Source organism: Brassica oleracea, chromosome C5, assembly GCF_000695525.1.
Source record: "Brassica oleracea var. oleracea cultivar TO1000 chromosome C5, BOL, whole genome shotgun sequence".
In the NCBI taxonomy this organism is placed as follows: Eukaryota; Viridiplantae; Streptophyta; class Magnoliopsida; order Brassicales; family Brassicaceae; genus Brassica; species Brassica oleracea.
The window spans coordinates 2,250,511-2,261,842 of NC_027752.1; the positions used below are offsets into that span (position 1 = coordinate 2,250,511).

The 11,332-nt window shown below is 32.1% G+C and overlaps 3 protein-coding genes across 3 annotated transcripts; 2 read left to right on the forward strand and 1 right to left on the reverse strand.

The window, feature by feature from the left end:
- The first annotated feature begins 251 nt into the window (after window positions 1–251).
- On the forward strand, window positions 252–1,660 carry LOC106293790 (delta-9 acyl-lipid desaturase 1-like). The gene is made up of 2 exons (XM_013729434.1): window positions 252–390; window positions 1,252–1,660. The coding sequence occupies exons 1-2, from the start codon at window positions 299–301 to the stop codon at window positions 1,448–1,450; spliced, it is 291 nt and encodes a 96-aa protein (XP_013584888.1). The 5' UTR covers window positions 252–298; the 3' UTR covers window positions 1,451–1,660.
- Window positions 1,661–3,349: 1,689 nt separating this feature from the next.
- On the forward strand, window positions 3,350–5,278 carry LOC106292919 (delta-9 desaturase-like 1 protein). Its single transcript, XM_013728584.1, has 5 exons — window positions 3,350–3,690; window positions 3,783–3,923; window positions 4,031–4,171; window positions 4,276–4,382; window positions 4,961–5,278. The coding sequence occupies exons 1-5, from the start codon at window positions 3,379–3,381 to the stop codon at window positions 5,151–5,153; spliced, it is 894 nt and encodes a 297-aa protein (XP_013584038.1). The 5' UTR covers window positions 3,350–3,378; the 3' UTR covers window positions 5,154–5,278.
- On the reverse strand, window positions 5,198–7,206 carry LOC106292918 (F-box protein SKIP16). Its single transcript, XM_013728583.1, has 5 exons — window positions 6,982–7,206; window positions 6,134–6,838; window positions 5,792–6,001; window positions 5,587–5,693; window positions 5,198–5,466 (listed from the first exon to the last, which is right to left on the reverse strand). Exons 1-5 carry the CDS (start codon window positions 7,183–7,185, stop codon window positions 5,388–5,390), a joined length of 1,305 nt encoding a protein of 434 aa, XP_013584037.1. The 5' UTR covers window positions 7,186–7,206; the 3' UTR covers window positions 5,198–5,387.
- Window positions 7,207–11,332: the final 4,126 nt, after the last annotated feature.

Genomic DNA, 11,332 nt, shown 5'->3' on the forward strand with positions numbered 1-11,332 from the left:
CAGAGTAGAGTCACTGAAAGGTCACAGATATTTTGTGTCTATGATTGATGATTATTCGAAGAAGACTTGGATAATTTTTATGAAGCACAAAAGTGAAGCATAGCTTCAAGGAGTGGAAAATATTGGTGGATAATACTTACGCTCTTCTTTTCCTTTTATTCTATTTACTTACCAAAATAATATCTTGAAAGCAACGTTTACCTATTGTGTTTGTCTATCAATAGTAATAATAACTATTGATGATAAATGATGAAGAATTTGTAATGCTGGTGGATGTATGTAGGGTATTGGGGTAGCAATGGAGCATCATGTGACTTGCCTCATCAACTCTCTTTGCCATATTTGGGGAAGCCGAACTTGGAAGACCAACGACACTTCTCGTAATGTTTGGTACGTAGTACAAATCCTTGATCAATCATGAATGCATCATACTAATGTCATTTGGTATGTACATATTCTTCGGTCGCTAGAATTGAATTTTTCTAGTTATAGATAGTTTCTTTTATTATTTGATGCTTGATGCCTCAACTAACTACCTATGTTTTCAAAGGTCGATTAGGATTTTTAAACATCAGCACATTCTCCACGAAAAACATTCAATTTAAAACTATTTGACTTGACTAAGCTGGAAAAACAACATCATTGTCATCGGATTGGTCTATTGACAAAGAAAGGGAAAAAATCGTCTGAAATGGAAACTCAACTGGACCAACTCCAACTGCATTTAAGTTCACCATCCATAAACCTGACATATATAGATCATTTAAGTTCACCATCCATTAACTTTTTTTCTTTTTTTCTTTTAATTGCCTTGCTTTTTTTCTGTGGTCCACTTTACTACTAGAGCTAGCCCTAACTAGAGCATGTTCAAAATAACTTGTAAACTAAATGATAATGTTCTTACTGTTTGATACATTTTTAAATTTATTTATAATTAAATTAGAGACACAAACAAAAAATGTTAATTTTTTATTTTGCAATTTATAATTTAGAAATATATTACATTATAATAATAGTTAATCATTTAATTTAATATATATATATATATATATATATATATATATATATATCAAACAATTAGCTTACCATGTTTTTGAAATGGACAAATATGCATCATATATGTTTTCTTGTTTCAGAATCATATTAATTTACTATATGATTTTAAAGCTGCATCAATTAATTAGCAATAATGATATGTTATACTCCTAACTTCGAAGAAACTAACAAAGTGGTTGAATATGTTGGTTCTAGGTGGCTATCGGTATTCTCGTTTGGGGAGAGCTGGCACAACAATCACCATGCCTTTGAGTCGTCGGCGAGACAAGGCCTAGAGTGGTGGCAAATCGACATCTCTTGGTACATCGTCCGCTTTCTCGAAATAATCGGTTTGGCTACTGACGTGAAGCTGCCTTCAGAGAGTCAACGGCGTCGTATGGCATTGGTTCGTTGAATGAGGATATTCGACTTATCGTCTTTATTAAGTATCATTTAAATGTCTACGTACGTTTCAAGGTTTTGGTAAGGGTAACACTTGTAATATTGTGTTATCCGGTGTTTGTTGTGTGTGGCCATGTGGGAACCAATTTGCTTAATTACGTTCGTTTTCGTGAACTTCTAATATGCGTAATGAAGTTTATCACGTTTTCTATTGTTTCTGTCATTTACATTTCGTTCATGCACATTAGTAAAAAAACTGATATAAATATTGGTATGATTGCTTACGTTTGAAAAATAATAATTTATAGTGATATACATTAATTAATAACTTTTTGCTTTGGCTCTCTGGTTTTTATAGAGAGCATGCAAGAAAATTTAACTCGAGTAACCGGAAAAAATAAGAAGCGGCCTGAGTAATATGAACTTTAGAATGTGTATGTTAATATTTTTAGTTTAGATAAGAACAAGACTTAGGTAGGGGTGAACCTTTAAATTCACATCTCCTAGATTAATAATAAAATAGATTATTTTTATTTAAAAAAATCTGAAATAATTGAAAAAATAATAACGCCAATTTTAATGATACTAACGCCACTAACTAAACCCTAAACTTTAAATCTATACCCTAAACCCTAAACCCAAATCTTAAACCCTAAACCCAAACCGTAAACCCTAAACTCAAACCCTATATCCTAAACCCAAATCCTAAACCCTAAACCCAGACCGTAAACCCTAAACTCAAAACCTATATCCTAAACACAAATCATAGACTGTAAACTCAAACTATATATCCAAACCTAATCCTTACACCCTAAACTCAAATCGTAAATCCTGAACCCAAATCCTATATCCTAAAGGTTTGGTTTAATGTTGATGTTGTTTCTTTAGGATTTAAGATTTAGGTTTAGAGTCTAGGTTTGGGTTTAGGATCTAGGGTTTGAGTTTAAGGTCTAAGGTTTGGGTTTAGAGTTTACGGTTTGAGGTTGGGATTTGGGTTTAAGATATAAGGTTTGGGTTTAGGGTTTAGAGTTTAGAGTTTAGAGTTTAGGTTTAGAATTTAGGGTTTCGGGTTTAGATTTAAGGTTTATGATTTAGAATTTAAGATTTAGAATTTAGTTAGTGGCGTTAGCGTCATTAAAATAAACATCATTATTTTTTCCAATTATTTTAGATTTTTTTAAAAAAAATAATAATGTATTTTATCATTAATCTATGTGTCATTTTGATTGGTAACAAGAGGGGAGTTAAATTTAAAGGTTCACCTCACGGATGAACCTAAATTTTGTTTTTTAGATAATATCACGTATATTAATATATACATATTAAATTCTTCATAGAGCATCTTTTTAGAGTTACTTCGTATTGTTAAGCCTTTTACAAGAAATGAAAATCTTCGTATTGCTTTATTTGGTTTTTACACATTTTCTGTCTTTTTAGTACCCAAAAAGATATTTTTAATTGGCGTATCATGCGTACAAAATATTTTCCAGATTCTAAAACCTTAAACGTTAAGAGGCATCAGAATGCGTATATTGTTATGACGTAAAAGCATTCGTAAAAACTTTTTTATTAAAACTCTAAACAATTGTCCAGGTTTGTACGTGTGCCTATTGTGCGTAATTCCTAGTTCTCGGACTAACCAATCAACCGGGATCGCTACGCAAAACATTAACGAATGCTCCTATTAGAAAATAATTAAATTAGCCAACCAATCGCTTGAGTATTTTTAAAATTAAATCCTCGTCTGGAGACTAGGCAAACACGAGGGGAAGTGTACACGTTTATTATTTCGTTGTTAAACTACGATATGATTACTCAAATCAATCTTTACGATTCTTAATATCCACAACATTCAGCTATATATATATAATCAATCACAACCTTTGCTCAACCATACCATATAACTCACCAAATCTCAAAACACAAACCAATAAGTCCTTGATGGGTGGCACCAAGGAGGATGGCTCTGGCTCTAGCCGAAAAGCAATGCGTAAGGAAAAAAGAGCATTTTTTTTTAGAAAATGGACAAGCGTCGATGTAATGAGAGCTTCAAGTGTTATGGCCGTTCATTTGTCGTGTGTCTTGGCTCCTTTTAACTACAAATGGGAAGCTCTCCTGTTCGGTTTTCTTCTCGCTGCAGTGACTAACCTCAGCATTACGTTCTCGTACCATAGAAACTTGACTCACAAGAGCTTTAAGCTACCTAAATGGCTTGAATATCCTTTTGCTTATTCTGCACTTTTTGCCCTTCAGGTTTATATCGCTTAAACCAAAAATTAAAATGAAACAAAACACATCCAATATGCATCCTCAGCGTTATTTGAAATGTTATTTTTTTTGGGTAGGGTCATCCAATAGATTGGGTGAGCACACATAGGTTCCATCACCAGTTCACAGATTCTGACCGTGACCCACATAGCCCTATCGAAGGATTTTGGTTCAGTCATGTCCTGTGGATATTCGACACAAGTTACCTCAGAGAAAAGGTAACTCCAGCGTTTTCAAATATCTTACAAAACCAGAATCAATCTTGATTTATGATTAACTAAAACTACGTCGTACATGTTGTAACAATGCAAATTTTATGTAACAGTGTGGAGCACGTAACAACGTGATGGACTTGAAACAGCAATGGTTCTACAGGTTTCTACAAAAAACAGTTGGTCTCCACGTCATGGCGTTTTGGACCCTCGTCTATATATGGGGTGGTCTACCTTACCTAACTTGCGGCGTGGTAAAAAAAGGAACTCTTTACATTTTATCATAAATGTTTTAGGTTTTCACTTTTTAAAAACTGATTTCATAAGAAAATAACAAAATATCACTTTGTTGTAACAGGGTGTCGGAGGAGCAATCGGTTACCACGGGACGTGGCTCATAAACTCAGCATGTCATATTTTGGGCTCGAGAGCTTGGAACACCAAGGACACATCTCGTAACATTTGGTATTTTATCAAAGAGATATGAACATCATTCGGAACCGCGAACATTTATAGCTGCCATAAGCAATACAAAAATTTTCATAGAAATTTTCATAAATAATATCTATAAACCTTTATAACTTCTGAATAGAAATTAATAATACCTATTACTACAGAGTAAAAAGATATAAATTAAACTAACAAACAAAATATTAATTACGAAAAATAAAAGTAATACTCAAACAAACGATACAGTTTTATTTGTTTTAGCATGAAAAACATTTCAAAACCGATCTAACTATTCTATTTTCTAATAATTAGCATTTTTTTTTCATTTTGTTATTTAAGAAACTCAAGTTTTTATCATACTTCCTAAATTTCCTTATTATAGTTACCACAATGCTTTATTCCTATAAACTAATGTTACTTTTAATAATTTTATACCCTTGGTAGATTAGTCTAAGCTGATGCCTTTAATTTTTTATAAAAATCTGCTGCCCTAAGCAAATGTTTCATTTGCTCTCACCGAGGCACGGCTCTGACATCCTTGTGCATACCATAACTAGAAACTAATTTTGAGTATTTGTCGAAATGGTGTATAGGTGGCTAGCACCAGTGACGATGGGAGAAAGCTGGCACAACAACCACCATGCCTTTGAGGCCTCGGCTAGGCACGGACTGGAATGGTATCAGTTAGACATAACTTGGTACCTTATTCGGTTCTTTCAGGCTCTCGGCTTAGCCACCGATGTTAAATTGCCTTCAGAAGCTCAGAAACACAAGATGGCTTTTTAATCTCAGCTCTAATCCTAGCTATTTCATTTTCAACCTTATTTTCACTCATCACACACTCACTTGTTATTATGTAAAACATTTGAGAATAATATATGGTCTAATGAATTTGTAAAACTGGGCGATTCAAAGCACTTAAATTAACTTAATAAAGTGCATTGCACAATGTATGAACTATAAAAGCTGACATAACGCATTATCTTGAAAGAGTAACAAACCTCCTTGAGGGAGATGATTTTAGAAGATGTAGTCTGGTAGCTTCACAGGAAACTCTGCGACGTTGACTTCGAATTGAGGTCCTTTCGGATCTTGCAAACTAATGGTAAAAATGAAAGACGCAATGGTAAAAATTATACTCCAATTTCTAGAATTAATCTTAAAAACAAGATAAACAGCAATCTTATAAATCAAACATCATCGTACATGAAGCATATACCTTCCAGGCACAAAGGTGAAAGATCCCTCAACGGATAAATTACTTGTTGGAAATTGGGAAATACACCTATAGACAAACTCTTCTTCCTTGGCTTGTAAGAGCGGATTCTAAAAAATACAACAAACCACATTAGAAAGAATTGCTCATATCCATTGTACTACATGGAACATATATTAGCACAGGAGTGGAAGAAGCAAAACTATACCTGAACTAGCACAAGTTCTCCATCAACATCACCTATTACCGCATTATAAGCTCGGACAACCCAATGTCTCGAATACATTTGCCAAGAGCTATGGTGTCTCCTGTTAAAGTTGGGCATGAGAGACATCCGGATGGAACATGCATACGAGTATACCGGTGGCTTATCCAGATGATCAGATACTTCAGGCATAAATACAGAAGACGCACGCACCTGCATTTATTTATTTATTTTTTAACAATCTACAACCATGAATATAACAATCATGGTCTTGCCGTGATTTATGAATGCACTTATATATTAAAAAAAAATGAATATAACAGTAACTAAATAAATATTGTTTACCTGCACACCATTAGATACAGAGATAGAACACAACGGAGGAATCTCAGGGAACAAACTGATACTTTTAATGTTATCCTGTTCACGGACTTTGATAGCACCAGTTTGTAACCTCCTGCCATGTTCTTCTAACCAAAGCAGCATGGCGTCCTGTTGCTGATCGCCGTTGATACAAACCAAAGACTCGGGAACACAAGGAAGCATTTGGTGAGAACTTGTGTTTTCAGTATAAAGCTGTCCGTTTGTGCAATCAAGGAAAAACATCTTCTTCGAACTAGGCGCTGCTGATACAGCCACAACGACAATGTTCTTGGATATAGTATTATGATCGCCGGCCATGACATCAATTGTCTCCCTTACCACTTCCTTAAGAGGTAGCAAGTAGACATTAACTTTATGCCAATAAGAAGAATAGCCACCAAGAAGCCCTAGAGACCCCCCATCAACAACACCACTGGATGAGGAGGAAGAAAGTTCTTGGCCATCGACGAAACGGTAGAGAAGCCTTGTGGTGAGAGGAAGTTGGACGTTGAGTGCAGTCTCCAATTCTTCAAGATCATCCTCCGTGACACCTTTTCTCAGTGTAGCCTCTGCTTCAGGGAAGTTTAAGCTTAACCATAGTTTGAGACTGTCCCAACAATGTTTAACGCGTTTAACGAGACTCCAAGGATACATTACAAAAGACTCCCTCCATGACTGATATGCCCTCTGAAACAATAATAAAGACACCACAACCTTTAAATGAACAGAACCACACTATATATATACTTAAAGGGCAGGCTCGGAGATCAGAACCTAAGGAAAAATCAAACCCTAGAAAATGTGAAAAGAGTATTAAAAAAAAAGCTGACCTTGAAGGAAGGAGCAGAATCTCCATGAGGATGTAGAGGAGTAGAGATGTTGAGGTCAAGGGAACAGAAGATGGACCAGAGAGATTCCTCGGAGGCGGAAACTTGAAGGCGTTTGCTGACACAAGCAACTCTCGCTGTGTTCTCTGGACCGACTTTGGATAATATTATGTGGAGAACCAAATCTTCAGCATCCTCTAGACTCATGCCTTCGGTTTCGCTCAGTTGAGTTTGAAGGAGGCTGCGAACCAAAAGATGAAATACTTTTACTGTGGTGGAGTCTAAAAACTAATTAAAAGTGTCCTTTAGTCGGGCTAGGGTTTTAACCAAAAAATGTTATTTATTACATTCAGGACCAAAAAAAGAACCGATATAAACCAGATAGGGCTGTTCAATATGGCAAAACCGAACCGTACTGAACCGAACCAAACCGAAATAGATAAATGGTTTGGATTTGGTATATACCATACAAATCGAATGAATATGATTTTTAAAAAACCGTAGAATTTGGATATGGTTCGGTATATAACCGATAAAACCGAATAAAACCGAATAAAACCGATAAAAAAATAGAAACATGTAAATATGTATATATTTTATAACAACGTATGAAAATCATAAGTTAATTTTTTTGCTAATAACTATTACCATATTTTTTACAGTGATAAAATAGTTCTGATTTGTAAAACACTTGAACTATAATTAAATAACAATTCATCGCAAACATGTTTCTTATTTTCTTAGTCTTCTTTTGATTTTTTTGCTTTAATTTAGCATTGACTAAATTGAAATAAAGATTATAAATTTGATGATAACAATTAGTAGAAATTCTTCACAATTTTTTTTTATCTATAAACGAATAGAGTTTCGTGTTTAATAGAAGAAACATGACTTTGATGAACGCTAAATATGAAAGAATATAATAACTTATTTTTTGTGCTTCGTGCTTCTGTTTTATTTTTTGTTTTTTATTTTTATTATCAAAATTTTGAGCTTTGATTTTAATTATAGATTTGATTATTTTATTAGATGATAGAAACATTTTTTATTTTTGTTCTTTTATTTAAACTTATAATATTTTTTTAATAAATGAATGTGTTGACAACAAGACTCTAAAATTCATATAATATGATCCCAAAATAAAGAATTATGTTTTTTGGTATAAAATCGAATAAACCGAAAACCGACGGTATATAAACCGAACCGAACCGAAGTAAATATGGATTTAGAATGGTAGTTATATTTTACTAACCGAAATACCGAAAAACCGAAAAAACCTAACCGAAACCGAACCGATATCCGGATTGAACACCCCTAGCGGATCTGTAATTTAGTCACCAATGTGTAAGCTATGAACCAAACTTAAGCAGATACTAGATTTTGATCAGCGCTTAGAAATCGCGAATTTGTTTGTTTTTCATTTATTAATCGAAAACTGATTTACAAATTACCATTATTTTTGTTTCAAGCCATAAGAATTGAGTTTTTAGGTTTTTATCATTTGTTTTTTTTTCTCTTAAAAATATAGTATTTATTCGAAATATGATAGTTGTCCTATAATAATATTTGAGTTTTAAGATTTGTTTTCATATTTGACCTAGATTCATGGTTGCACCTATAGACCCGATACATTGTATATAATCCGGTTCGGATTTAATGAAAAATTCGTTAATTAAAAATCTGATATAACCCAGTAAAAACCTAAAAACTCACTATTAATCCGCGATCTGATACCATTGATCCGATTACAAAATATCTAGTAGTAATTTTTTAAAAAATTGATTAAATTACTCATATATTTATTAATATTACATAAATTAGTGATTCCTTAGAATTTGATAAATTATTATGTTATCCAAATAAAAAATAATAATATAAAAATAACTTATTGATATGACAATATTAGTTTATTTTTGTTATTAATAACCTATTATAAGTTTGTGTTTTTATTTTAGATTTAAAAATTGATTTTTAGATAGTTTTTAAAATATTCTTGAACACTCGTAATTGCAATATCAGTATTATGTATAAAATGACATTATACATGGAAAAATGATATTCAAATATGTATATGATATATGCTGTAGGATATATGATTTTAGTTTGTATTGAAAATATGTATAATATTCAAATGATCTATTTTAAATATTGATACGTATATTTAAGAAAATAATATTTTCATGTTTCTTAATTTATTTATACTTATATTAAATTTAAAGTTAGTATATCTTTTAAATATATATATAAGCCCATTATTTATAGATCCATTTAGGTGCATCTGTTGGTCTAAAACCAAAAGACTTAAATGCCATTAATGAATTTTATTAATCATTTGTAAAAATAAAGGTATTTTTGAAAAAATTGTAATTTTCATTAAAGATATAATCTGGGAATGATCTTCTTTTAATGGTATTGATTTTTTTTTTTTTAAATCGGTTATCATCTTCCGTTTCTGGTGGTGCAAGGCGAAACGAAGGGGTCATGTAGTGGTAACATCTTTGATCAAATGTCCAAGGTGAAAAATGAAAATGTCATGAATATTCCAAGTAAAGCCAAGCCTTAAGAGTTGGCAAAAAAAAATAAAAAAAAAGCCAAGCCTTAAGAATATCTTGTGAGACCATTGGCCTCTCCATCTCCAAGTCAAGTCACAAATCATGTACATACAAGTAAAAGTTATACTGCCAATCAAAATTAGATCGATTTGCTTTGAGTGTTGATTCTTGGCGCGTGCTATTTGTTTCGAGGAAAGGGCATTGTCTAATGCAAACCGTGTCATAGTAACTCGTTTGATCAATTCCTACGTTTGTTTTTCTTATCAAATGTAGGAACAATTATTTCTTTTGTAACCGGTGTAGTCAAAGTCAAAGATCATATACATAAGATAGTGAGCACAAAACACAAAAGTCAAGCCATGACTCACGAGGTGTTAACCGAAAAACTCTCTCTGTATATAAGTGTCATTAATAAAATCCCATGCATAAGTGTCATTAATAAAACCCCATGCAAAACTAAACTGCTATACAAAAAAATTTACGTATCGAAACCATTTTAGATGTGACATTCGAACCATTTTCTAATCTAATGGTTTAAGTATTTACTAGATTTTGACCCGCGCTTTTTATTGATAAATTTATTGATATAACTGTTTGTTAACTAATTTATTTCGCTATAAACATTTTCGGTTTTCGTTCGACTCTAATTTGCTTTTATTTGTTTTCGATTTCACTTTTGATGTGGTTTTTGGTTTGGAAATATATGAACAGTTTTGGTTATATATGAAGTTGAGTTTTGGTTAAAATGATTGAATATTTTGATATTTTGTGTGGTATGGATATATAAAAATTTTGAATTTTTCGGTTTTGGTTACATTTCTGTTTTAAATTATTTCAAATAATTGAGGTAAAATAAAAAATCTTCATATTGTGAATCACCAGTATAATAAAATGGGAGAAATATTTAGAAAATTATTTTATTTACATATCTATTTATTTAAGGTATAAATAATATAGCAAAGAATAATAAATAATTTTAATAAAATAAAGTTACTATATTCAGAAAAAATGTTATAGTTTTTTTATTAAAAATATAATCTGTAATGTTTATATTATGAAAAAATTATAATGTTAATATTTTATATTTTCAAATATTTTAATTTGCTGAAAAGAATTTAAATGAGATGCACTATTACTTGATTTTAAAATCACATGTAAAAATGATCAAGTTGGATCGCAAAAACCAATTCACCCAGAAAACAAAGCAAACATATATCTTATTTACCTTAATAGATCCAAGCCCACTGCTTTTACAAATCTAGTTTACTGTTTTGACAGACAAAATCAAGTTTATTATTGGAAAAATAAACATATAGAACCAAAAAGTTAATGAAATTTTTTGTAATTAATTGGAAAAGTCTGGCATGATCCTAAGAAATAGTATAAATTCTCTTTCTACTTGAATTGTTTGATTAACTATGATCAAAGATTCAAAATCGCAACGAAAAGAATGATATTAAATATATATTGTGGCTTGTGATTTAAATTTAGATATGGAAGAAGCCTATAGTCGAAATAAACAACTGAGCCAATACCCTCGTATCGTACGTCAAATGTTAAGAATCACAATTCCATGATCACTACAAGAAAACATCGGTATTCTGACGGACATTCCGACGGAAAATGAAATCCTCAGAATTTCCCGAGGAATTTATGAGGAAATTCCGAGGAAACCCAAAATTTGGGTTTCCTCGGAATTTCCTCGGAATATACCGACGGAATTCCGAGGAAACATCAATCCGTCGGAATATTCCGAGGAAATTCCGACGAACTAGTGATCGATCGATGCGTTTTTGGACATA

Bases quoted from the DNA above. Each gene is read 5' to 3' on its own strand.
- LOC106292919 (XM_013728584.1), top strand. From the start codon at position 3,379: ATGGGTGGCACCAAGGAGGATGGCTCTGGCTCTAGCCGAAAAGCAATG. The intron at 3,691-3,782 runs GTTTATATCGCT...TTTTTTGGGTAG, and splicing joins CTGCACTTTTTGCCCTTCAG to GGTCATCCAATAGATTGGGT. The intron at 4,172-4,275 runs GTAAAAAAAGGA...TTGTTGTAACAG, and splicing joins CTTACCTAACTTGCGGCGTG to GGTGTCGGAGGAGCAATCGG.
- LOC106292918 (XM_013728583.1), bottom strand. From the start codon at position 7,185: ATGAGTCTAGAGGATGCTGAAGATTTGGTTCTCCACATAATATTATCC. The intron at 6,002-6,133 runs GTAAACAATATT...AAATAAATGCAG, and splicing joins CTGTATCTAATGGTGTGCAG to GTGCGTGCGTCTTCTGTATT. The intron at 5,467-5,586 runs GTATATGCTTCA...TTTTACCATTAG, and splicing joins TTCACCTTTGTGCCTGGAAG to TTTGCAAGATCCGAAAGGAC.
- LOC106293790 (XM_013729434.1), top strand. From the start codon at position 299: ATGGAGCATCATGTGACTTGCCTCATCAACTCTCTTTGCCATATTTGG. The intron at 391-1,251 runs GTACGTAGTACA...TGTTGGTTCTAG, and splicing joins GACACTTCTCGTAATGTTTG to GTGGCTATCGGTATTCTCGT.